The 27,802-nt window shown below is 48.2% G+C and overlaps 1 protein-coding gene across 5 annotated transcripts; it reads left to right on the top strand.

Annotated features, from left to right (window-relative positions):
• Window positions 1-1,342: 1,342 nt before the first annotated feature.
• Window positions 1,343-27,585, top strand: sgk1 (serum/glucocorticoid regulated kinase 1). Of its 5 annotated transcripts, XM_067241264.1 has the most exons (14): window positions 1,343-1,390; window positions 2,089-2,260; window positions 5,074-5,340; window positions 14,328-14,540; window positions 16,681-16,744; window positions 22,712-22,787; window positions 23,048-23,123; window positions 23,475-23,663; window positions 23,837-23,968; window positions 24,790-25,026; window positions 25,196-25,291; window positions 25,497-25,652; window positions 25,752-25,841; window positions 25,976-27,585. In XM_067241264.1, the coding sequence occupies exons 2-14, from the start codon at window positions 2,141-2,143 to the stop codon at window positions 26,141-26,143; spliced, it is 1,884 nt and encodes a 627-aa protein (XP_067097365.1). In that variant the 5' UTR covers window positions 1,343-1,390; window positions 2,089-2,140; the 3' UTR covers window positions 26,144-27,585. The 5 variants fall into 5 exon arrangements, with proteins under 5 accessions (XP_067097365.1, XP_067097367.1, XP_067097370.1 ...); XM_067241269.1 differs by lacking the exons at window positions 1,343-1,390; window positions 2,089-2,260; window positions 5,074-5,340; window positions 14,328-14,540; window positions 16,681-16,744 and adding exons at window positions 20,602-20,653; window positions 20,944-21,006; XM_067241266.1 differs by lacking the exons at window positions 1,343-1,390; window positions 2,089-2,260; window positions 5,074-5,340; window positions 14,328-14,540; window positions 16,681-16,744 and adding an exon at window positions 20,555-20,653.
• Window positions 27,586-27,802: the final 217 nt, after the last annotated feature.

Genomic DNA, 27,802 nt, shown 5'->3' with positions numbered 1-27,802 from the left:
CATGCCCACTAATGATCAGTGCAGCAAAACACTGGTTGACACAGTGTTCCAGTGATATATAGTTCGTACATGGTGTGTTTTTACTGTAGTAGTAGATCTTCAGTCCCTGGGCATTCGTTTTAAAGTTGACCTCATACCAGACACACATACCCCACTCACACATACAGTATATACTGTATATATATAGGCCTACCACCTCACACACACACACACACACTCGCTGTCTGTGGCATGATGATGTATGAGTAAAAATGATAAGAGGGTGTAATGCACCGCGACACCATTGCTCGCAGCACTGGTCCAACTGGACACACACACACACCGGTCATCCATCATTCCTATGGCCGAGGACAAGCAGTCATCCTCTGTGTGTCCCTGTCCCCTTTACTCCTCATTTAGACACTCGGGGGGGGGGGGGGGGGGGGAAGGAGGGGCGAGCGAGCAACAACTGCAGCACAAAAATGAGGGAGCAGGCGAGAGGGGGAGGGCTGCCGGGTGATCGAGGGAGAGCGAGGGAGTCGAGAAGGGAGAGAAAAGGCGAGAGAGGGAGAGAGCTAGGGAGAGAGAGAGAGTGAGAGAGAGAGAGAGAGAGAGGGGGGGGGGAAGGAGAAAGAGAAGGAGGGAGAGAGGCAGCGAGGTAGAGACAGTGAGAGGGAGGGAGAGGCAGAGCAAGGGAGGGAGGGAGGGAGGGAGGGAGGGAGGGAGGGAGGGAGGGAGGGAGGAGGGAGGGAGGGAGGGAGGGAGGGAGGGAGGGAGGGGAGGGAGGGAGGGAGGGAGGGGGGTTGGGAAAGCGAGGTAGAGGGAAAGGGAGAGAGGGAAAGGGAGGGAGAGCAATGAAGAGAGAGCGAGAGGAGGGAAAGGAGCTTGTGTTGCTCACTGCAGAAGCTTTCATTGATAAAGTAGCACAGCAGACGGAAGCTGGACAGCTCCATCACACCCATGCACACACACACACACTCTGATTGTGTGTGGGCCCGACCGACGTTGACCTCAAGACACACTCACGCATCAGCTGTGCATGCTGGGGTTGACATCATCAACAACAGATGCTCCGGGTTTGATGTGTTTGTATGGATCTGCAGTCATCAACAAACACACACACACTCTTCCCTCGGCGCACACACGCACGCACCGCGCGCTCACACTCAGACAGATCACAGCGCAGCACCAGAACATCATTTCGTTCCTCGGCGACAGATCCTGGAGGGGAAGCGGACATCACGGCTCTTCTCGCTGATCTGAGAGCAGCGTTCCAGACCAGCTCAGATTCACCAGCTGCTCCAGCAGATGTACTGAGACCAGTTGTTAAGGACCGGAGTTAAGACACTTGGACTGGGAGAAGCTGTTTTGTGACAGGGACCTGTGAAAACAACCAGCAAAGCAAGTGCAAGTAAGGCTGCACACACACACACACAGACACACACACATACCTAGATATATATCTGCTTGCTGCAGCCCCTCATACCTTATTAATATCCACCGTGGCCGGTATTCAGCAGGACACACACACACACACATTGCTCCTACATTTCCTAACAGATGCACTGCCTCAGATCAAGACTTCTCACTGATATACAGTGCCACCCTTTCTCTCTTTCGCTCCCTGTCTCTCTCTCTCTGTCTTTTTATCTCTCTCTCTGTTTCTCTCTCTGTCTTACTGTATCTCTGTCTTCTCTCTTTATCCCTGTCTCTCTCTCTCTTTTTCTCTTGGTCTCTCCAGAGTCTCTGTCCTCTGTCTTACTGTCCTCCACTCCCTCTCTCCCCCTCTCCAACTCTGTCTCCCCCCTCTTGTTCTTGTCATCTCAACTCTCCCTTTTTTCATTTCCTCTGTACCTCCATCACTGTGCCACATTCTCTCTCTCTCTCTCTCTCTCTCTCTCTCTCTCTCTCTCTCTCTCTCTCTCTCTCTCTCTCTCTCTCTCTCTCTCTCTCTCTGCTCCCCCCCCCCCACACACACACACACAAAAACACACACGCTCCCAGATCAGCTCCTCCTTCCATCTCTCCCTCGTCTTGCTACTCTCCTCTCTTCGACTCCACTTTCTCGCTGTCTCTGACTCCCGTTCGTGTCTTCGCCTTGCTCCCCAGGCTGTCCGGCAAGCTGGGCTCGACCGAGGCTAGCGGGGTGCCAGTCCTGGCCATGAAGCTGGTGAACGGGGGAGGAGGAGGGGGAGGCGGAGGAGGAGGAGGAGGAGAAAGGGGAGAGAAGAACGCCTTTTCTTTCAAGAAGTGTTCCGCCTTCCAGTTTGTCAAGAGAAAGGTGAGAGCCCCGACGATCCGCACATGTGCTAACCAAACAAACACACCCACCCACACACCCCACCCACACACACACCCACCCACACCCACACACACACATACACATAAACACACGCAGTTCGGCTCCGTCAGGGTGGGCAGAAAGCATTGATTCGGGGGGGGGGGGGGGGGGGGGGGGGGGGCAACCTCTTTGTTTGATTAGTCTGCATGTGTGCATGTTTGCTTATGTGTGTGTGGGTGTGGGTGTGTGTGTCGGTGCTCGACAGAGATGATGTCATTGTGGCAGAAATTTCACAGTGGTCGATTGCAGTATTTCCCTGCTTTGGAAAGCTACTGTTTACCACCATCAAAACATCGAGTTGTGAGTGTGTTCTGTGTGGGTGACATCATTACCAAAGTCTATATCGGCACGTTACGTAACAACGACGATAAGCATCTGGTGAGGAGGTCTATGTGTGGTGGTTGGAGGGGTTTGTTTTGCTGGCAGTAAATGAGGAGGTGTGTTGATAGTCTGGTTGGAGATCTCACTGGGTCGTCCCGCTTGACTGGCTGTTGCTTCGGTTGCATTCGAGTCTCGTTATTTTTGATTGGTGTTGATTGGTCGGCATGACGACGTGGAAGTGTGCATGTGTGTTTGTGGTTGGATGTGCGTGCGCGTGCGTGCGCGCGATCAGGTCTCAGACGTGCGACAGAGGTGAGGATTATAGAGGGTTTGGCTGACTCATATGTGAGCATGTTGTTGTGTGAGGATTACTGAGTAATACACTTCCAGCTTTTTTCTTCCTCTCTCTCTCTCTCTCTCTCTCTCTCTCTCTCTCTCTCTCTCTGACATTCTCTCTTTCACTCGCTCGGACACATTCACACTCACTCTTTCGCTCTCTATCTACACACACAGAAACCCACAATCCCTCAGGGGATTCCAAAACAAAATGTAATGATCATTTCATCACTGATCAAAGGGGATCCTGGGCAGAGGAGCAGAAGAGAGAGAGAGAGAGAGAGAGAGAGAGAGAGAGGGAGAGAGAGAGAGGGAGAGAGAGGGAGAGAGAGAGAGAGAGAGAGAGAGAGAGAGAGAGAGAGAGAAAGATAGATTGAGAGTGAGAGATAGAGAAAGCGAGATTGACAGAGAGAGAGAGAGAGATAGATTGAGAGTGAGAGATAGAGAAAGCGAGATTGAGAGAGAGACAGAGGGAGAGAGAGAGAAAGAAAGACAGAGAGGGAAAAAAGATATAGACAGAGATGTCTACCATTAGCCAATTTGCACATCACTGTGGGCTTCATTGCCAGTTTCGGTGTTAAGCGACCACGCCCTGGTCAGAGCACCATTTGAACCCTCCGAGGGAATGAGAGGAGAAATGAACAGAGGAAGGAAATGGAAGCAGCAGACATACAGTACCAGTCAAAAGTTTGGACACATTCTGTAGGCAGAGTTGGAGGGAATGAATAGATGAGACAGAATAAGAGATGAAAGTGTGTGTGTGTGTTTGTGCGTGTGCTCCACATCAATTTTAGATGATGTCACACACTGAAAGAGAGATGCCTGAGGGAGAAAAAAAAACGACGGCTGTTTTTTAAAATTAGAATGCTGACAGGACACAATGTGAAGTGATGTTTAGTGACACCTCCTGATCCTGACAGAAAAGTTGCTCAAATATTCAATTGTATGTTTCACGTAAAAATGATTCAAAGTACAGTCCTAAGTCACAGGCACGAATACAGCTCTGTAATACATGGTGCAGTGTGTTTAGTCAGACGATGTGTTCAGGTCTGTGTGGTGTGTCTGGGGTGTTCAGAGATGACCTGCTGAGGGTGATTTTCCATGGATGTTTCGCTCTGCCTCTGCAGGCCTTCTGGTTGCTGTCTGGTTCTCCCACCCTAACTGGCTCTGTGTGTGATTGTGTGTGTGTGTGTGTGCCACAGATGTCGGCCTCATGTGGTGTGTGGTCACAGAGAATCTGGTCGTGTGGCGTGTGTTTGCAAAAACAGGCTCGGAGTCACAGGGTGACTTGTCTTCAGAAGGTTGCACTACTGTCCCCTTTCTCTGATTCTGTCTTTCCGATCTGCCTCTTTCTCCTCCTTCTCCTCTTTTTTCTCCTCTCTCGACCCTTTTTTGTTTATTTCTGCAATGCCCCCCCCTCCCCCCCCACCTCGCCCCACACACAAACACACTGCAGGTTTTACCCTTCATGATTGTAAACATTTCCTGGCCACTATAAGTCACTATTGAAGGGTACACTGTGTGGACGTGTGTGTGTGTGTGGACGTGTGTGTGTGGACGTGTGTGTGTGGATGTGTGGATGTGTGTTTGTCGACGTGTGTGTGTGCTTGGGTGTTTATTTCAGGAAATGATCTTAGAGTCTTAGTTTGTTGGGTTTCACTCAAAGCTTTCAACCACAACCTCTAAATATTTGGTTGTTAGCATCCAGCAGACAGCCATGTGAAGAGTGACAACAAAGCAACGTGATGACTTTTTGGAGGGTTTTTGGTTCGGAGGGTTTAGATAGCGAAGATTGAACCAGGATCGACCACTAAGCAGAGAACCGGTCGTGCGTGTCACCAGTGGAAGTGTTTGGGCCGGGGTAAGGCTTTCATCTGTGTTCTGTTGGTGACAGCATGTTTGAAATCCCAAAGCAGGACAGCCTAATAACCTGGGTCTTTGAAGATTCACCTCCACACAGGGCTTGCATCTGTGTGTGTGTGTGTGTGAGTGTGTGTGTGAGTGTGTGTGCATCTCCCAGGAGAGGGGGCAGATATAGGCAATGACACAAAAAAAAAAACAGGAAGGACAATCTCTGCATGTGACCCCCCCACCAGGTGCGGAGGTGGATGCGTAACCCCAAGGTGAGCGTGGAGAAGGGGGGCGGCCAGGGGAAGGGCCTCCACTGCCCCTGCGCCCGGTGCCCGCTGGCCCACGACAACACGTGGCACACGCACTTCCCCTCGCCGTACGGCGGCTGCTGCCACTACGCCGGCCTGCAGGGGGGCTCCTCCCCCCCCCGCCAGGACCTGCCCTCCCCCTGCCGGCACGCCGACGCGCTCGGCGGACACGACCATGGGCACGAGAAGAGCAAGCCCTGCAAGGTGAGAGGAGGCGGCCGTGAGGTGACTGTGGTCGAGCCGCGGCTTTGTCTCCGAGTGGATCTCCGCCACATCCGTTTTGTCTTTGTTCCTCACAAACAAACCCACCAGAGGGTGGACCGGAGCAAGCGACGAGTTGGTCATTCCGTGACGGTCATTTGAGCCAGGCTGATGTGTGTTTCCCTGTACAACACGGTGACTTCATCCAGACTCTTGCCTTCCGCTGCCCGGCCCCTCTGGTCCTTCACATGATTGCTCGCACACAACTAAGCTGTCAGCTGAGGAAACGGAACAACACACAGAAACGCACACACACACACACGGCAACACACATGGACACACACATCCTCACACACACACGGACACACACATCCTCACACACACACGCAGACACACTGACGGCATCATTCTTTCTCAGTAATAATGTTGCAGGTGTCCGGAGCGTCCTTGGTTATGCAACAGCAATCATAGCAGCAATGACCCCTCTAATCAATCATCACACCTATCAATGCTGTGTGTGTGTGCATGTTGAGTGTGTGTTAAGTGTGTGTTGAGTGTGTGTGTGTTGAGTGAAACCAGGCTCTGCAGTAGGTGGAGAGAATGAGTCATCAGTGCCCCGGTAAAGGACCACTGTGTGTGTGTGTGTGTGTGTGTTTGTGTGTGGATGTGTGTGTGGATGTGTGTGTCCATGTGTGAATAAGAGAGAGAGGGGGAGACCTTTAGTTGCTTATTACCTAATTTCTCTATCTTGTTTTTTGCCTTTTCTGTTCGATTCTCATTCCCATTTCCTCCATATACCCCCACCCCACTCCACCCCACCCCACCCCACCCTTCTCTCTTTCTCTCTTTCTCTCTTTCTTTCTCTCTCTCTCTCTCTCTCTCTCTCTCTCTCTCTCTCTCTCTCTCCCTCCCTCCCTCCCTCCCTCCCTCCCTCCCTCCCTCCCTCCCTCCCTCCCTCCCTCCCTCCCCCCCCCCCTCTCTATCAATTCCACCTCTTGCCCCTGCCACAGATAGATTTGCCATGTGTTCAATTCCTCAGTTGTGTGTGCGTGTGCGCGCGTGTGTTTAAGGGATTACTGGCGGATGCTGCAAGGTGGGAGAGGGCTACAAAGAGGTGGGGGTTAAAGGGGAGAGAGTGTGGTGAGTCATCACAGATGCCAGTCTAACATGGCTGTGTGTGTGTGTGTGTGTGTGTGTGTGTGTGTGTGTGTGTGTGAGAGTGTGTGTGTGTGTGTGTGTGTGTGTGGGCTGTCATTTGACCATGTTAGTATAGTACAACCTCCTTAATTTAGACAGTCTGTATCTGCCACTACACAGATACTACATGTGGTTGACTGCAGTTTTGTATGGTTGACCATGGTTGAGTATAATTGCAGTTGATTGTGTTGGACCATAATTCAGTGCAGTTATTATTTAATACTGCTGATAAAACAATCTGAAACAATTACTGTGAGGAACTGTTCAGGTATTAGCTGAGTGTGTTTGTCGACTGATAAGAGCTCAATCAAAGCAAGTTAAACAATCTATCATTCTGTTACACCAATAGGAATTAAGCAGCATTGTAGTGCAGTAAAGCAAGCGTTCGTTTGCATTCTAGGATGCATAAACTGCCCCAAAAAACACAAATGAACACTTAACCAAGATATCACTTTTCCACGTATCTACTCCTTAGTACTAAGCTCTCAACATTGTATCCATGTTCCGTTAGAATTTTACATTGAGCCAGCAATGTTACAAAGGACTGACCAACAAGCCAATGGGATGAGACACACACACACACACAAAATCATCATTTGAAAAAAGCACATTCAGCCTTCTCAAAACTCGACGCCGGCATGTTTTACAGCTGCCTGACATCTCTCCTGTTACGTAACGCATCATCAGCATTCTGTCCAGAGGCTGTAAGAATCACCCTGACCCCGGGCGTGGGTGGCCTTCTGCACCCCTCTTAGGGCTGGTCAGCCTCCTTGCTAGACATAGACACAGCAGTTTATGGTAGTTATCGACTGGCATTGTTAAAACGAGCTTTATGACTTTATGACGGGAAGACTGGATGATGGTGCCGGCGATTGAAACAGCCGAGAAGGACAAGAGAAAGGGAGGGAGAGCTAAGAAGAGGGCTACACAGATGGAAGAAGCGGAGAGAGGGAGTGTGGATGTGTATGCGTGTGTGTGTGTGTGCTGAAACAACAGCTGAGACAACAGTTTTCCATAAAGACAGGATGAGGTCATGCTCTGCCAGGCTGCCAGCTTGGCCTCCCTGCCAGAGCATGACCAGAATTCAAAAGCACATAAATCCCCCCTGATAAGGACGTCCTGTACTGTACCGTCCCCAACCTCACCCCCACCCCCCACCCCCCACACACACACACGCCCCGCCACCCCGCGCTCCCACACGCCGACACAGAACGCTCCACCGGTGCGCGGCCCTCGCCTCCGACCACCGAGGCGAGGGCCGGGATGAAAACTCGAGGGTTGAGCGTCCGCTGACATCCCCTCGACCCCAGCTCTCATCTCCGCTCGCTCCTATCTTCAAAGACCCCGGGTTGAGCATCCGGAGAGGAATCCAGTGCCGCGTCTTCGTCGCAACGAAGCGTTTCCCGCAGGTCGGCCTAAACGCGGGACGCAAGCTCTCGTGACGCAACCGAGTCGAAGTCAGACGCCGAGGTGTGGCCCAACTCTGTCCTCTGGAGTCACTGACCCGCATGGATGGAGAAAGGGGTTCGATGCTACCCGGAGAGCCAGGGTACATGGGCTTCTCTGATGTGATCCATGCCGCCTGTCCAGAACTTACTGAAGCAGGAGATGGAGAATGGGGGGACGGGGGGGGGGGGACGGGGGGGAAGAGGAGAGGGAGAAAGAAGGGATGAAGAGAGGGGGGAGAAGGGAGGAAGACGGCTACCGAGCGTGACCAGAGGCCAACTCGTTCCCCCCTTCCCCTCACTGTAAAACTGGTTTCGTGTTGAAGTCGTGCTCTGTTAGTTAGGAAGTCTGTCTGGACGCCTGGCCGATGCGAGGACGGGGTTTCCAGATCCATGGCCCTGAGACAGTCGAATCTAAAAATAGGGCAGTTACGTCTGCCGTCACGTGTGTGGTCCCTAACCTATGATGCCATCAAGGTGAGGTTTTCAACCGCTCGTTATCATGAGCTCATGGGTTATTTAAAGAAACAAACAGGAATTGAAAACGGACGATTGTAAGAACCCCCCTCAGCCAAACTATTCGCCACAGACCCTGCACCATCAATCACCTCCATCAATCCACACCCACGTCAGTACACGAAAGTACTTTCACCTTTTTACAATGACCTCGTTCATTCTCCATTTCAGACAACACAAACCTTTTTAGGAATCCTACCGTAAAACCAACACCGGGGAACGCCCCCTCTACCAGGGAGGTTAGTCTCACTTGCCACCAGGCGCCTCAGGGTGGAGACAGGCAGGCTGAAAGGCTTGACAGAGGGGCTTCGGTGGTCTCCAGTGACCATGCCCTCTGGTGTCAGGCTGATCTATGTTGATGGAACCTGCTCTGGGTCTGTCCTGAGTGAGCTGCAGGCTGAGCAGAGGGCCTGATGATGTGTCTCTCCAGAGCGGTCAAGGGGCCACGTCCCTCATTTGAATGGCCTCGTGTGTGTTTGAGCGCTGGTAGATTTTCGTGTGATACGGTATCTGTTTGCTTTTCTTCCGACGCGTGAACTGTTTGTGTGTGTTATCGTGTGCGCGTGTGGGTGTTTATATGGGTGTGCTACTGTGGGTGTGGGTGTTACTGTTTGTTTGTGTGTGTGTGTTACTGTGTGTCTGCGTGTTTGTTTGTGTGTTTGTCTTGCCCTATGGACTCTGCTGTTCTTGGTATCGTCTTATCTCTTAAGTCATCTTACTTTCAGGAAAGCTCATTGAGGCTAGTTCAGGTAATGGTTACTGACCTCTGGGACATCAGTAGATGTGTTCACCGTATTATACATCACCTTTTACTGCTGTGCCACCCCAACTGTACTGCGGGTAAAGGACTTGGGACTTGGGCCATCAACTTAATAGCTGTTTAATGGTGCCAACGGGCTGGGCTGTGCACTGAACTGCAAAATATGATTCGCTGTTCATATTCCCACATTAGGACATATTATCAACCTATTGCTGACTCAATCTGACAGTTTTTAGAAAGGGATTAGAAGTGTTACTGGATGCTTGTAAGAAGAGGTTTGGCTAAAGCTTTGTTAGCTTTAAAGACAAGACAACAGGATCAGCCTCCTCTTTAAACTGTCAGCGTTTTGATCTGAAAGCCTTCACTGACTGGTTTGAGAACTGCACCTCGTAATTGAAATCAAACACAGAAGTGTCCCATGAGGCTCTGTGCTTGGTAATGAACTGGTACAATTCCAGCTAACAGCCATGAGCTGGTGAACATCCAATAATTCATAGAGGGTCTAAAACCAGATCCTATTTCCAGTCTTGGCAGTGTCTGAATCAGATGGTCGGGTAAATCTGTGACTTTCATCCACCTCATATTTGTGGTGCTTTGTGACCTGAGAAGCCTACTTCAGCGTGCCCTTTATGGCTTTGTTATTACCTCCATAAATAAATAGCTGCAACTCTGTGTTTTAGTACCCTACAGTGTGATTCATCTTATCATCCAGACGTCTTTCTTCCTAATCAAGAGATGTACTTTTCTTGTCCTAAATGTTTTCAAGATCAAGATTCAAGATTCCTTTATTTGTTCCTAGGGAAATCTGTATTGGATGTGAAGGCTGCTATAGTGCAGTACCAGTACAGTAAAGTACATTCAAGTACATGCAACACAGCCCACCATTTTGCACCCTCCTTATGTTCTGAGTTGAGAAGATTCACTGATAAAGGGATTACATCATTTTTATACCCATTCATGTATCTTTTCCTGTATTTAATTGGAGAGGTTCTTCCTCTGAATTCAGGACATGGTAGAGATCAGCTATAATATTCCTAGCCTGTCTTCTCAAAGATGTTCCCTCGCCCCAATCAAGATGGGTACAATGAAACGGGGTCATCTCCAGAGAGCTGAAAAGCGTAGCTAATTTGGTTTAGCACACATTTAGCGAATAATACAATGCTAATCTTCTCCTTGTTGTAAACCCAACAGCTCTGGCAACCTAGAATGTAGTTACAGTCATACGCTCGATCCCACTCTTCTCAGATCTTCCTCTGTGGCTTCCAATCCCATAAACTTCAAGCCCTCAAACAAGCGGACCCAATCTGTTATCTCTGCTAGCAACTTGCAAGCTACGTTTCAGTTTAGGATCCAAAACTAAGATCCAAAACGTGGTAAGTCTCTTTCACCCTCACTTCCGAGGTTTAGAGCTGTCATGTTTCCAAAGACATATGAAAATCACCTCCTCACACTACTCGAAACAACCAGCAAGGTAGAGGAGACAGACCATAAACACAGAGAGCAATGCCTGTTGCGGTGGATGTCTGATGTACAGACCAAGAATGTCTTGATACAGATTCTGGAGCATTTTCCACACCTGCAGTAGAAGCAACCATGAGTAGAGGCCCGACAGAGGATCCTTCAAACAGGCATGTTTGAAGGATCCTCCTCACGTCCAGGAATCTTTCTCGGTCTCTCAATTTCTCTCTGTTTCCTGAGTTTGTCCTCTCCCTTCTTTTTCTTTTCCTCCACCTCCCAACATCTCTCCATCCTCTTAATCCCTTTGCACCTCCTCCCTATTTAACCCTCTGTATGTCTTTCTCCTTCTCTCTTAACATATTTTCTCTCTTCTATTCCCGCTTCCTCCCTGACTTTGGCCCAATGGAACGGAGGGAGCAGAGCTCCACCCTGGAGTTCATCGTTAGGGACTTTAAGAATTACTAGCAGTCTAATCCACACTGATCCACAAACGGACTAATCCCGTGTTCTACAACAACATTCTGTTGTTGACCTGGGAGTTGACCTGTTCCAGTATACTAAAGCAAGGCACTACCATAAACGAAGCAGCGATGACACAACACAAACGTCCTGGAAGGCGCTCCAACCTTTGTACCGACAAAGGAACGTGTTGATCTTCGCGTTAATTCCTCATCGACCTCTACCAGCACAGAGGACTGGTGTGTGTGACTTTTAAAACACACACACCGAAAATGGAATTGAAACGCAGCGAAAGCACCACCCACGTCATTTTGGTGCAGGTTCATGCATGATTCAGAGGCTTTTAGGAGTTTTAGGCCCCTGACAACAGGAGAGCATGACATCACTGATGGGGAAAAACACAAAACCCTGTTACGTTACGTAAGTCGGAAACAACTCTCTCTCAAACAACTTTTTCGAGATTCAGTGACCTGGCAGGTTGATCTCCATCCAGCGGAGGCCCAGAGGGCAGTGCTGCAGCTCCTTCAAAGAGAACGCCAGGGTGATTACTCCTATCTGACGGAGACAGGGAATGAGGCTCAGAGCATCCATAATCCCACAATCCACACTGACGAGCCGTTGGTAAATATGGTGTGTGTGTCAAACTGACACGTGACTCTGACCTTGACTCTGACCTTTTCTGAAATTAGCGCCAGAGGTCCAAAAGTGTGCGTGTGTGTGCGTGCGTGGTGAGTATGTGTCCAATGTGTGCATGAGGAATCTCTGTCGGCATTTTGAGCTGTATGTAAACAGTTCAAATGAAGATCAAGAAACAAGGTTGAGAAGGCATACTCAAGAACCCAATGGAAAAAGAAAATACGTTTCTGAGAAAAACTCCGTACAACTGGGGGATGGCGAGCAGCTCAGGAATATTCATGATTTGTCTGAGAATCGGAGTTCCGAGAACCATCCCCATGCTCCCATTGGTTTCCCAGATGAAAGAGAGTGAATGCATTATAGAGGGTAACTCCAAATGACAACAAACACGAAATGAGCTCAGAGCAAAATCCCATCATGCAACCCAAGAGCTCACCTCTGAGCCCTCTTCATCCCCCCCCCCCTCTTACTCGCTTTCTCGCGCTCTTCTGGCTCCAGAGCTCAGAAGAGTAATCGTCTCATGGGACAGAGTCAGGCTATGAAGTCCATTCTTTCTCCTTCCCTGGCCCTAGCCTTGTCTCGCACCACCCCCCTCTCCTCCACATACACACCTTCACAAGAGTAACAACCCCCGGTGTTAATGAGCAAGCTTGATCTCAGAATGGAACTGAAGAGCTTACGTAACGCCTCCCTTTCCCTCCGTTTACTCAACCGAACCCACCCTCCACCGTCTCACTTTTTGCCTCTCACGTCCTGCTTTAATTAAGTGTTTGTGAAAGGTTTTCACCCTTTCCGATTCTTCCCTTAATTGCTTCTTTCTTTCTTTCGATGTCTGTGAGACATCTCTATCCAGGCTATATTAACGAGGCCGGACCAGGAGGGGGGAGGAGGCAGAGCAGGAAGACCAGGGCAGGGGAGAGGACTAGTGGGAAGATGCTGCTTCCTTCATAGACACCTTACATAACGTTTTGCCTCCTGCGTGTGTATGTAGCGGGGTCGGCTCCAAGGGGGGGGCATTGGGGGGCAATGCCCCCCCAAATGGAATGCTGTGTCCCTTCAAAAAATAATTTTGTTTAGGTATAAATAAGAAATACTGGCATTGGCTATAAATGAAATATCAAGATGGCTACATTTTCCTGCAGAATATTCAGGTCTGCTCTTATTTTGACTCGCATACATGCTTTGTAAATGCGTGCCCACCTTGTGAAAAAAAATGCCCCCCCCCCCATTTAATTTGTCCTGGAGCCGAGTCTGGTGTGTAGTGTGTGTGCCTGCGTGTGTATGTATATATGTGTGTGTGTGTGCATGTGTGTGAGAGTGTGAGGGCCAGGGAATATACATGTAGAGGTGACAGGAGGGGCAGAGAGCATCTCTTTATGTAACTCTAATACCAAACCATGTCTCTGATGTTGACATGCTCAGACATGGGTCATGTGGTCTCGTGGGCGTGGGCTTGTGTGTCCGGGGGCCTGGAGACAGTGGAGGCGGGTCGGGGCGAGGATTTCGAGAGGTAGTTCCTGAATGGACAACTTCCTGCCCTTCTGTGGAATGTGTGCCACCTTCCTGGGAACAAGGTCAGGAGTGAACACAATGGTGATAAATCACATTGAAGTGTGTGTGTGCGTGTGTTCGTGTGTGTGTGTGTGTGTGTGTGTGTGTGTGTGTGTGTGTGCGTGTTGGAAGGGGTTGGCTGGGTTGAGTTCAGTGTAGGTCAGAGTCAGATGGAGGTAGAACTATGAAGTCAAAACCAGCTCAGAGGTTTCAGGTGATATGGTTGATGTGTTGTGGTTGGCATTTTCAGTATTCCTGCTGATCCACAACAATTAGTGGCAAGTGAGAGCTGGATTCAATCTTTCAAATAAATCCAGCAGAGCTGCTAGTTGTCCAATTCCAATTATGACACACACACACCGTCGTTTCAGAAGGCAGGAGGGGTAGCGGTTGCAGATGGAGGCCTTGATAAATTCATTTTTCGATGGCTCCCCTCTGTAATCCTCAATGGAGTGTGTGCCAAGGACACTGTTACATAACAGACATTTTGGCTCGCTAATACATCCATCCAACCTGAGTAGTGACTGCCATTTTGAGCTATCGTAGCCAACCTATAGGGGTGTGTGATGGTGTGTGACCACAGGTCGGTTGCTGAGTCACTCTGGGCAGTATTCCATAGAGGGGTGTAAAGCCCCACAAGGAGGGCATGTTATCCCCATACAGCTGTATACACAGGGAGGAGATTACAGCTAAGACTGGGCCTGGAACATACTCACCTGAGACTTACCTCTTACTTAACTCCGTGCCTGAGACTGGCTGACTGACTGCAAGGAAATGTGTACATTCTACTCCAATTAAAATATCTTGTCTAGCCATAAAGCGCTGTTTATGTGCGTTTGTCATACCTCATTTGGATATCTAGGTACCTGGTGTTGTGTAATGGGGCAGCGATGACCTATGACTTTTGAATGACTCATTATTTTACGTTTGAAGTTAATACAGTTTCATTTGATTTCTCTCACCTACAGGTCAGGAAGTGGAAGATGCTCAATCGTCACCATGGCGACACCGGTAAGCAGAAAGGGGTGGAGTCAGAAGGCCACATCGAGGGCTGTCAGTCCTGGGGGATCCGGGCTGCACCGCTCCTGGCTAGCCCAGTTATGCTGGAGTGCTGCGTGTGCAGCGGACCCTACATTAGCTACACCATGGAGGAGGCCTGGCAACCCCGCCAGCGCACACAGGTGGGCTAGCAGCTAAAAGCTACTAACAATACAGTACACACTGTAGAAGCACACAGGTGGGCTAGCAGCTAAAAGCTACTAACAATACAGTACACACTGTAGAAGCACACAGGTGGGCTAGCAGCTAAAAGCTACTAACAATACAGTACACACTGTAGAAGCACACAGGTGGGCTAGCAGCTAAAAGCTACTAACAATACAGTACACACTGTAGAAGCACACAGGTGGGATAGCAGTTAACAGCTACTAACACTGCAGAGGAGTACACAGGTGGGATAGCAGTTAACAGCTACTAACAATACAGAGGAGCACACAGGTGGGCTAGCAGCTAACAGCTACTAAAACTACAGAGGAGCACACAGGTGGGCTAGCAGCTCACCACTAACCCAATGTATAAGCATACAGAGGCTAGACTCTAGAGCAAGACCTACCTAGTCTTGCTGACGGAAGCTTGAGGAGTTTTAATGTAGATTATCTTATGTGTATTGTGCAAATAATTCCACAGGCTGGCTTGCTGCTAATACAAGCTCCCCAAACTCAATATCTTCTACTTTTAGAAAAATGTATCATGAATTATTTATGAACCCGAGTCCTACTTTGCCATTAGTGCAGAAATGCTAACGCTACAGAGATGTTTGGTCCTTTAGCTCAGGCAGTAAAGACTGCAGAAGGAATATAGAGAAAGATTGTTGTGGGTCAGAGAATAAGAGAGGAAGGAAGGAGCAGAAGGAAGATAGGTTGGGATCGGACAGCCCTGGTGGGCACTGCAGAAAACGGAAAAACAGAAAGGGGTTGTAGGAAGAGAGAGGGAGGATGAGAGAGAGAGAGACAGAGAGAGAGAGAGAGAGAGAGAGAGAGAGAGAGTGAGAGGGAACAATTTACAGCTATAATGAACTTTTGGATGACACAAACATACATTGAAGGAACTTCTGAAGAGTATTGACATTACTCAAATAATAATAAGGGATTTATTGATTACAACAGCACCTACTGAAAGATTCAGTAGTAAATTCCGAATTGTATTTAAACTGGTGCTTTCTTGTGCTCTATTGATTGCAAAGTCGTTGCGTTACATTAGTAGATTAAGTTCTTCGCGAAGGTATGTTTCCATGTGGATGAGCCATTACCTGCAGTGGGTAGTTGTTGGAATGTGTTAACTAGGGGGACAAAATGTTTCAGGTCAAAAGTCAAATTCCAATAAACCCTTTAACCCTGTCATGCCTGAGCCAAAATTCCGAAAATTCTATTTGGTGCTAGAATATGATCACACACAAACACACGCACCCTTCCATACGATTCTACTCCTCCTTGTATCTAGTAGTAATTGGCATCATTATAGCACTTACTAAGATGTCCATGAGATAGGCTTCATACGAATGAAGCCTCAAAAGAGGCTGTTTGGATGCCCTTCACTCCCTAACCTGTCCCTCCAACGATCCCTCGCCATCCTCCTGCCCTTGACGTGACACAGTGTTTTGATTTGGAAGGAGACAATCCTAAATCTTGCCACTCAAAACCTCCGCCAGTCTGATTAGACTGCAGAGTTGGACTGACAGCCCCATTATAGAGCCCCTGAACCAATCAGCTTGTCCCAGATCTCTGGTAGACCAACCACTTCAGTGCATCAATGTATTGAAGAGTGCTTTATATTGGAGCTGAGCAAGAGCTAAATTGATCTGTATACGGGCTTAAGGTCCTGAATACTGACTGTGTGTGTCACACTGTGTGTCTGAGTGTGTGTGTCCAGCTACACACAAGTCACTGTGTCATAAAAAAGTCACACAATTTATATTCCCCACATTCATCTTTGAGCTTTGGTCACACACGCACACGCACACACACACACACAACTTCTTGGTGACCTCATATTGTCTGGATCCTTTTGAATTACCATTGAGCTGGATCCAAAGAAATTCTCGAGAGATGAGAATATTGTTGGACTACTAAATTGGACTACTCTGACTGTCACACTTTCAGCACCAGTACAGACAGATTGTAGCTTCTTCCTTTAGGCACAGGTTACATTTGTCACTCAGTGAAAGATTATTCCATGTAAAATACTGTGTTTATACTAAATGTTAGTTAGAATCCATCCTTGATTGGTCAATGGTAATTATATCATATTTCTCTTGTTTCCTAGGCAATGGACCTGTACTATCATACTGAACCAGATCCAGACAGCTACTGTTGCCCTAGCGACACCAGTAAGTGTACCAATATGCTTTGCTCACTTTTTTTCTCCAATCCTTCTAGATTTCCACCATGCTAGTGCATACACCCTCTTCCCTCCTTCTCAAGCAATCTCTTTTTCCAGCCATCCCCCCCCCCTCCATCAAGCATTGTCTGACCGTTCTATCCATCTACATCTCCTTCGCAATCTCTCTTCATCCCTCTCTCAGAGCTGCATTGACTCATACATGCTGAGTGCACCCCCCCGTCCCTCCCTCCCCCACCAACTCCCCAAGCACAATAACAAATGTTTCAGATACTTTAGGTACTGTTTTGCTGTAGAGCTCCAACCACACACCAAAACAGTGGTTATGAACGTAAAGGCTACTCTGTCGACACAAGAGTCTGACAAACCTATTATTGTGTAGGCTTATAGGCCTTGGGAAAACAACTGAGTTGGTCAGCTTCAGAGTGGTACTTTGGATTTGCATGCATGCACTGCATGTGTATTTACATCAGGGTCCGTGTTATTGAAATAAATTATGATTGGTTGGTTTCGGGTGGATCTATGATGATCTATGTTCTAAAATACATTTCTATCACACCTTTCATATAGCCAGGAAGTACACCTCATTGCCCTAACCAAAGGACATCTGGCTTTGTGTGTGCGTGCGTTTAATAATGGCATGTTATGTTTTATCTCTTTCCACTGTCCCCACTGTTTCCACTTCCACTGTGTGTGTGAGAGAAAGAGTGTGTGTGTTTGTGTGTGTGTGTGTGTGTGTGTGCAAGATGGTTCTTCATAAGACTTGCTGTATACTAACACAACAGACTACATTCACGGCATACATGTTGCACACATTTAGCTTGTTAGTAGCCACTCCAACATTAAAAGTGTAGCAACCATGGCTGAAGAGAAGTCCATGCAATTACCGTAAGTGGCTGCTCAATGTAGCTGTTCATTTCATTTCTCATACATGGGCCATTATGTTCCCACCCGTGGTTAGCAATTACAGGCTTTAACAGATTTTAAAGTATTCAGGTGTGAATCATCACCTAAACTAAAAATAACATCTTAGTAAATATACGCTCGGCTGTGTACATGACATTTAGTAATAACAGTTTTGTGACCCTCTTCCTAATTTCCTCATTATACCTATTAGAGATGAAAACACCAAACTGGATGTGTGTTCCTGTTTCTCAAGCGCCTCCATTTTAAGAGAGTAGAGTGCTGTTGCGTAATAAATTGCATCCCCTGAGTACTACGTCTTTATCGAAGCCAAAAGCAGTAGGCATATTCAACAAGTCCCGTCTTTTGTAGCTGGTCGACAAAGTCTTGCTGCTCTCTCCTTCCAAACACCTTTGCATAGCCTGTGTTTACTGAGAAAGGCTGTGTGTGTCTATGTGTGTGTTTCTTCTAACCTCTTCTCTCTGTACTCAATGACAAACACACCAAAAATGCATTACCAGTTCCCTTAGTGTGTCTGTCACTCACATACTGTCTCTGGCACCCAGTCGCCCCCCCTCTACCACAAACCACACACACCCTGCTCATGGCAGGCCATCGAAAAAATGAAGATACAGATACACATACAGACAATACTAAGGCACACACACACACACACACACAATACAAACACAAGCCTGGACCTGGCATGTGACGGCTGAACATTGTTGCAAACAAATGGGGCTGAGGCTCTCTGCCATTCATACTGGATGATGATGATGGTGTGTGTGTGTGTGTGTGTGTCAAGGGGCAGTACAGGGAGGGATTATTTTACTCCTCATCACCAGTGTGTTGGCCCCCACTCTCAGTTCCCCATTGAGAATGGAGTAGACCTCCTTCCTCTCTGCTTTACAAAAGGAGGCACCCAAGTGTGTGTTTGTAAAGAGCCCTGGCATCCACGCCACTTTACGATTACGTAACACCCACATCTGACACACACACACACACACTCTTATGAGGCTTCCTGCCATTGAGATGGGGAGCACTGTGGACTGAAGGCTTGACTTGAAGAGAACACACCATATACCCATCTCTCTCTCCTCTCTATCGCTCTATTCGCTCTCTCCCTCCATTGCCCTCTCTATCCTCTCCTTCACACCATCACACGGAGTCTCAAGCATGGCTATGGAAAGGGATCCAGCAATGCCCACCTCACTCTCAGGTAAACACCATTTCAGACGGACCTTCCAGGTAGATAGACGGATACACTCAACCCTAATATTTCAATACTCATGGTTTACTAGTTGTTATGTACAAGTAGACAATGCAACTTCTCAATGACAATCGCAACACTGTTTCACCTAGATGATCAAATGGGCAATTGGATTGCTACTTTATCACAGTACAAAGAGGAGCTTGGCCTTTATGATTCATTGGTCTAACAGTAAAATGCAGCGTTGGTGCTTATTGAGATAGACTGTACCTATAATATGCTCCTTAAAATATCTCACAGGTTAATGTTCATTCTATGTTAATCTGTGTTTAGTCTACTTCAGATGTTCTGGAGAATGTGCTCATGTTAAATCCAACATGTAGTTAAGGAGTTTACGCTTAGTTGCTGTAGTAGTTCAAGGAAAGTTTGCTTGCTTTTTAGGGCACCTTGAGGTAATTAAAGAAGTGGCACATAACTTGCTGCTGTGCACTTTATCTCTGTGTGTGAGTGTGTGTGTGTGTGTGTGTGTGTGTGTGTGTGTCCTGAAGCTCTTTGCCAGACAGAGAGATAGATAGAGAAAACAAATGAGAAAGAAAGGGGGCAAACGGAGAGAGGGCGAGAGAGAAAGTGTGTGTGTGTGTCCTCAGGCGTCTCAAACTGTGTGATCAGGTGGCTTTGTGCATTAATAATAGAGCTGACCTCAGCGAAGGGAGAAGCAGAGAGAGACTGTGTGAAAAAGTTCAAGACGAGGCTGTATAAACCACAGAGTGACACAAATGCTTTTTAGGAGCATACGCAAAGCTGGTTTTCTCCCCCTTTTCATGACAATACACGCAAACATGCTCACACCATTATAGCTGAGTCATAATGACCCGCTATTATTGCCACCCTCAAAGCAGAGGAACATTGCAATATGATAATTCCTTCCATTTATCAGCTGGTGCATTTACCTCTAAACATGATCACAAGTCAGACTGATGTATTTCCTGTTGGTTGGGTAATAGGCTAGAAAGGTAAGCTGCCATTTTAGATTTGTATTTTTAATTGTCTGGGTGATCTGGGCTGACTTCCAAAGGAAGGAGAGAGGCCAGACTCTCCTGTGTAGTGGTCTCTCTTTCCAGCTTTCTTTCTCTTTCCATCACTCACTCAGTGCCCCTGTCACTCACATACACCTTCTCCCCCTATTCCTCTCCCTCTCATCCTTTCTTTCCTCCATGTTCTCACGGTGAAGTGCCCTTTTGGACTGCCGCTGACGAATTTTCCATTAAGTTAGCCAAGTACCGAAGTGCATGAGACGAATTGGTGCAAGGCAACGGCTACTGCACACTTCTGTTTTCGTGCGATAGGGAGAAACTGAGAAAAAGCGTGAGAAACGCACACACACCTGCACCACAATGTTATTTGTGGCATGTTTGACGTTTCTAATAATAGTCACTTTTTAATTCAGGGCCCGTAGTGCCAGTGTATGAACAGTCGGGCGGATGTGGCGGAGGGCCTATTCGTGCGAGGGGGAAATTAATTAATACCTCAAATCAGTCCAGGACTTTCATTCACGTTTTGCCTGTGAGTCTGGCACCCTTTCCTCATAGAGCTTCTTAAAGAAGAAAAAGAGGGGCGGGAAGTCTCCGCCCTAAAGATATCCGGTGTGTGACCATCGTAAGAACTTGAATGCAGAGTCTTGCAGTTTAATCCCTTCTTGCTGTGAGCCTAGAAACACCGAAGTCCTTTCATCTGTTTTAGCTACAGATATTGTCCATATGAAAGACAAAACGGCAGCATTGACTGGTAAGTAGGTCTAATATTCTTTGAGTCAACGTAACATAGTTGATAAACAACATTCCTTTTCTACTTGTCAGGAATTCTATAGTTGACACCAAGACTTGAAAACTTTGCCTGTTAGGGATATGGACTTTCTCCAGTCATTGCGGTCAATGTTGCCCGGGTTTATCCTGACAACCGGTGACCTGGTTATGACACAGTTCGTTATCTAGGATATGCCAGTGTTAGCTGATAAGGGTTTTTGTGCGAGTATATATGACTCTTTGCTCAGTCAAATTACTTGTCCAACCTGTTAGGATTCGCACATTAAGGGAAGTTGGAAATACCAGATAGTATGAGGACCACCGAAGACCTTAAAGGTTTGTGTTCAAATCAAGTAATATGATCAGTTTCCCGATGGTCAGGGATGTGTATGCTTGGCGTGCAGTATTGTAGGGTAAAAGTGTTAGCATATGGGGGCTTTTGTGTTACAAAATGTGACTGTAAATGCTACCATTAATATTATAGTTATGTAATAGGCCATCTGAAATGAAACGTGAAGAATATTGTTTTCCAATAGATGCTCTCAGTGGTGCGTGAACAGCTTTTTCTTAGTTTCTTATTCTTCCTTTTATTGCGTATTCTCGAATGAATTCAATTTATATTCGATCTCGCCTACATTATTCCACCTTGCCCAGACGACTTGTATTAAGGGGAATGTGAATTATTCCGTATAAAACGAACCAGGTGTGTTGTTACATAACTGTGACAATTTTGAGTCGGTCGGTGTATGAAATTTCGTTATGTAAATGTACACACACAATCGTGGGTGCATGCTCAACTGGATTTCACATATTTGCTCATTTAACCAAGATATCATCAAATCAGTTTGTTTTCAAATGCTTAATTGTGCATGTGAACAGAAAGGCCCATATAAAGTCTAACGGTCCTCCGTGAGCTGAAAACCCGTAGTAGAGCTCAAGCCTGTACTTTTCCACTTCCAGTGGATTCTTGGCATCTTACCCCCTCACCCCACTCCATGCGCAAGCGCCCCCTTGTCTTTTGTGTATCTGGGAACATGCGTCACTCGAAGCCGTTTTAATTGACAATCAGCCGATTTTTGAATAAGCCAGACAATGAAGTTGACATATTGGCCTACTTGGCGATTAAAAAGTTATCTCTGAAACGTATAGACTATAGTGCTTGTGTCTTGCTGGTCGGACTATCCCATGTACCTGTCTAGGGAATTCATACTGCTTACTTTTCGCAGTATCGTTCATGTGTATTAAAATAGTCGTGCATTAAGACTGTCCATTCTGTTATGTCACGTCTGGATAACATTGAAGATGGCAATAATGTGTGTTGGTTTCGTTGATCTAGAGACGTTATGTCATTGATTGATTTCTTGACTTTAGACCTTTTGAACAACCAAGTGTGCGGTACGAGACATGGTATGCAATGCTGTTTGTAAAGTTGCACAAACTTTATGCAAGAACACAGACAGTACGCAGGACTGTCTGCAAGAGCACAGACAGTACGCAGGACTGTTTCCTCATTTTTTTCCTCCTCTTTGCGCGCTGTGGTCTGACGCATGATGCTGACCTCGGGGTGCGGCAGTGGAGCGCAACAGCTCCTGATTGGCTGAGAAGCAGGCTTGTCAGTACAGCGCAGAGTGTCTGTTTGCTTTCGAACACGCCCCCGCGGTGGAGTTCAACCCCCCCCCCCCTCTCCCACGACACGCCCCGGAGGATAGCGAGCACAGCTGGTCTCCTCCCTCTCACCCTCCCTCCTGGCCGCATATAAAAGCAGACAAAAAAGAAGCAGGTTTAGTTTAACTTCGAAGAGCCACCGGGGGTGGTATTAGGACTTGTAACACACGGAATATTCAACTTTAACTATGACTATCAAAACGGAAACTGAGGCTCCTGTTCTCACTTACTCTAAAACAAGAGGGCTAGTGGCAAATCTCACTGGTACGTCAAATACCATCATCAACTACCCATCAGAGGTGGTCAGAAAGGTCATGTATTTTGTACATTGTCCACCATTTGACCAATTTTTTTCTTATTTTCTTGTCTTTTTCAGCGTTTATGAAACAAAGAAGAATGGGCCTGAACGACTTCATCCAGCGGCTTGCCTCAAACTCTTACGCCTGCAAGCAGTGAGTCAAAACATATGTTCTTTAATCCCCCTTTTCTGGGAAACCACACCACAACCGCTGTTGATTTTGCCTGTAGGAGTAGGCAAAGACAATTGTTTTGTCAAACTAGTTAACTACGGTGAAACTCAAATGCTAAACAATCACATGGGTTGTAGTGTCTAAGCGAGTCAGCATTGTATTGCCATGATGTACTTGTATGGTATTTACTTCAGAATATGATATTTATGTGTTCCTCTTCTCCCCCCCCCCCCCCCCCCCAGCCCTGAGGTCCAGTCCATCCTGAACTTGACCCCCCCTCAGGATGCCGAGTTGATGAATGCAAACCCCTCTCCTCCTGTAAGTGTGTGTTGTCTGCCTGTGTGTTGGAGTGCCGGCTCCACGGTCCCATGCTGTGTGTTTATACTCCGGATCATTTACACCACTCTGTTTACATGTGCGCGCGGCCGTGTATTGTTGTAGCAGCATGATGTCGCCCGGCTAAACGTTCTCATGTGTTTCACGGGGGGAAAAGAGAACGTTATTGTTTTCCATCTCCTCTGTGTACCGTTGACAGTTAGCGCCGTCTGTTTTGTATAGGCTATGGCGTGCGCATGTGTTTAGACTACGTGCCTCATGTCCTCAGACTGTAGGATGTCTGTCTGTGTGGTTCAGAGAGTGACTGTCCCCCCCCCTCTCTCTCTGCTCCAGCCCAGCCCATCCCAGCAGATCAACCTGGGTCCATCCTCCAACCCCACCGCCAAGCCCAGCGACTTCCACTTCCTGAAGGTTCTGGGCAAGGGCAGCTTCGGCAAGGTGCTGCTGGCACGCCACCGCACCGACGACCAGTTCTTCGCCGTGAAGGTTCTACAGAAGAAAGCCATCCTCAAGAAGAAAGAGGTGTGTGTGAGAGCTTAGGCACACACACACACACACACACACACACACACACACACACACACACAACTCTGCTCCTCCACAAGTCGAAGCCACACGTTTTCTCCCTTGCGTATTGACCTAACCCTCAGTGACCCATAGCCCTAACCCTGTAGCCTTTCCTCTTTGACCCCCAGGAGAAACACATTATGTCAGAGAGGAATGTCCTGCTGAAGAATGTGAAACACCCGTTCCTGGTGGGCCTGCACTATTCCTTCCAGACGGCGGATAAACTCTACTTCGTACTGGACTACATCAACGGAGGAGAGGTGAGGATCTTACGGAAACTTCTGGGTGGGTGGGTGGAGTCAGATAAGGGGAGGGATTAATGCAACGGAGAAGGAGAGAGAAAGAGATAGATAGATAGATCCCGGAAGAGAGAAAGTTCTGGGGCCAAATGGAGAAGAAAGGGCTGAGCAGAAGAAAGCGTAACCGGCAGGAAAAGAGGGAGGGAGGGAGAGAGAAAGCAGAACAAGGGGGTAGACACCTGCAGTTAACGAGGACCGACAGAGAGAGGAGAGACAGCCGGCGCCAGGATGAGAGAGAAAGGGACGAGGGGAAAGCTGGAAAAGGAGGTTGTAAGAAAGAGAGGGAGAGAGGGAAGGGATATCCTGTCATGCGAGAGCAGCAGAATAAAAGGCGTCCCTCCTTGATTCTGTCTTTAGAAGGAAACACCTCTCAGGAAATCATTGGGTGGAGAAAGAGAGGGAGAGAGGGTCCAGAATTAGCAGTATTATATAGACAGTGTGTGTGTGTATAATTGACCGTATATCCTGTGATTGTTGGACGAGTAAAGACAGGGCTCATAGAATATGGTGCTGGTCAGGAAACGGCTCCTGTTTCCTCGGCCTAATCTCTTTCTCTCTCTACTCTTCCTTTTGGATTTGCTCCCTGACCTTTGACATCTTTGTCTCTGTTCTGTCTACAGCTCTCTCTCTTTGGTCTTTATTCGTCCTACTCACGTCTCTCTTTCTTTCTTTCTTTCTTTCTTTCTCGTCGATTCGTTTCGAAACGTTTCACAGTGATCTTCACATCCTAATGAACCTCTCTCTTCCTCCCCCCCCTCTCCTTCTCTCCATTTCTCCTCCAGTTGTTCTACCACCTGCAGAGAGAACGCTGCTTCCTGGAACCCCGTGCCCGGTTCTACGCTGCGGAGATCGCCAGCGCGCTGGGCTACCTCCACTCCCTCAACATCGTGTACCGCGACCTGAAGCCCGAGAACATCCTGCTGGACTCCCAGGGACACATCATCCTCACCGACTTCGGCCTGTGCAAGGAGAACATAGAACCCAACGGTACCACGTCCACGTTCTGCGGCACGCCAGAGGTAAGGGATCAGGGTCAAATCAACAACACTCTCCCTTCCGAGATTTTCGAGAAGATACGGATAAATGAAACCGGTGAGCTTTTCTAACTTTTTTTTCTTCTCTCTCTCAATCTCTCCATCTCTCTCTCCTTCTTTCTCTCCTTCTCTATCTATCTCTCTCCGTCTCCAGTACCTGGCTCCAGAGGTGCTCCACAAGGAGCCGTACGATCGCACCGTGGACTGGTGGTGTTTAGGAGCCGTGCTCTACGAGATGCTCTACGGCCTGGTGAGGACCCCCCCCCCCCCCTCTCTCACACCCTCTGTTCGTCCAAGTAACACGGGACAGTCACCGAGTCTTGTTGACGGGGCACAGGTTAAACGTGTTTGACGTAGGTTGGATAATGTTTCATTTCCCAGACGTTCGGGAGTTGTTCATTAACCCGTTTTTTGTTTGCCCTCCCTCTCCCCTCTCCCCTTCCCCCGGCCCGCAGCCTCCGTTCTACAGTCGTAACACGGCGGAGATGTACGACAACATCCTGAACAAGCCCCTGCAGCTCAAGCCCAACATCTCCAACGCTGCGAGACACCTCCTGGAGGGCCTGCTCCAGAAGGATCGCACCAAGAGGCTGGGCTGCTCCGACGACTTTGTAAGTGTGTGCGTGTGTGTTTACGTCGGTCCGGAGCAGGGTTTCGATCGCCTCGCGTGTGTATACTCATCCGACCTTTTTCTTATTCCTTGCGTTCAGGCTGAGATCAAGGTCCACATGTTCTTCTCCCCCATCAACTGGGACGACCTCACCGCCAAGAAGCTCACCCCTCCTTTCAACCCCAACGTGGTACGTTCCACTTCCTAACCACTCTCACACACCAGTCAGTCACGGTACAAATTCTTGTCCGACCGTTCGTCATTCGACCGACGCGCGTTGACGTGTGCAACTCCCTAACCTGACCTATCGTTCTCTGCTTCTAGACGGGTCCTAACGATCTTCGGCACTTTGACCCCGAGTTCACGGACGAGCCGGTGCCCAGCTCCATCGGCTGTTCCCCCGACAGCACCCTCATCACGGCCAGCATCAAGGAGGCCGCCGAGGCCTTCCTGGGCTTCTCCTACGCCCCCTCGATGGATTCCTACCTATAGGAGCTCCGACACACGCCCAGGCAGAGCCTGACCAGTAGCCCCCCGTGGCAGCACTTCTGCAGGGGGTGAGATGAGCATGGACCTGCATCAACACCCCCCTCCACCACCTCGACCGGCCGCGATGACGGACACATGTGAACCCTGCATCCTCCCCCCCCCCCCCCAACCCACCGGTGTCTGCTAGGATCTCGTGGCTGTAGATACCCCATCAGAGATGCGATCCTCCCAGCTGGAAGAGGACAGGCTACATGCTACTGGGCCCGTATGTCACATGATCCAAGGGGCAGGATTTGTGGGATTAGATGTGAGGTGAACCCTCCCAGTCTCCCTTCTTTCGATGACACCAACTGATTTGACAACGCACAAGGTCCTCAAACCTTCCTCCATTGACCCCCCCCCCCCCCCACACACACACACACCCGTCCCTCTTTCCAGGTTCCAGACAAGGGCGTTGTTTGCACATGGCTCAGGCAGCTGAAGAGACCCACACACCTCAAGGACCCGACTGCTCCAGGGCACCCCGCCCTCCCTCCTTCCCCCTCGCCCTGCCTCCCCTGCTCCGGGGAGGTCTTCCACCTTCATCGTTGCACACGTCTCCTCATCCCCCTCCCTGGGTTCTGGTGAAGGGACCCGTTTACGCGTGAAGAGAGCTTGGTGGTGCAGCTAACCAGTTGACGGTTCATTGGGTGTCGGTTTCTTATCACTCGTTTCTGTCCTTTTTGTTTTGTAAAGGGGCGGAGACATTGTCAAGCTGAATGTTACGGGGCAGGTGGGGAGTGGAGGGGGTGGAGGGAGGGGGGGGGGGGGGTTAATGCTGAAAAGGTGCCTTCATTTTACTGTCCACGACTGACGTTTGTGTATGACCGCAACATCATGTAGTTGCGCAAAAAAATCACGGTTCACTCGACCACAGATTGATGGTTTTAGTAGCCCTGAGTCTGTCTATGTGACCACGTATGGGACACACTGTGCTGAACACGAAATCTAGTTTCATTTGTTTGCATTGGGAGAGATTCTGGAAACGCTGTAGGAAGCACTGCTGCTAATGGTTTGTGGATACACCCTGACTGAAAGAAGAGACAGGGCAGAACAAATATGTATCAAAAACTGTCCCAATTTCCTGGTGCCAACCGAGTCCCCCTCACATCTTCCTGTCTCCTCTCAATGACATCATGCCCCGCATCTGGGACATTTCGCCATGTCTGAACGGAACATTCCATTTTAATATTGCTGTGTAAATGCAGATTAACGCTATTTAAGTTTATTTGTATATTTGGAGTCTGTACTAGTTTTAATGTATACGGAATACAAGACTAAAGAGATGTTTAAATATATATATATATATATGTAACTATTCATGTTAAATGTACTGTAAATTGTAAAATCAGATTTACGTGACCATGTTTGGTTTGCAATAAAAACAAAGTTTAATGTTATTTTAACCCAGTGTGGAATTTTGCTTTGTCCTTTATTATCAAAAAAACATCTAAAGATGTTAGTGATGGCATGCGCATGAGCCGTTGTTCTTGATCTTAGAGCACAGTCTATCAAGGAACGATAAAAATCACAGAGACTCAAGTACAGTTTCAAGAATGGTTTTGAAATTGATGTGAAAGCACAACCCAACTGTCCATTCATATTTTCAATTCACAGTAGTAC

This window comes from Osmerus mordax, chromosome 8 (genome assembly GCF_038355195.1).
Source record: "Osmerus mordax isolate fOsmMor3 chromosome 8, fOsmMor3.pri, whole genome shotgun sequence".
Classification (NCBI taxonomy): Eukaryota; Metazoa; Chordata; class Actinopteri; order Osmeriformes; family Osmeridae; genus Osmerus; species Osmerus mordax.
This window is presented reverse-complemented; position numbering and strand designations above follow the sequence as displayed.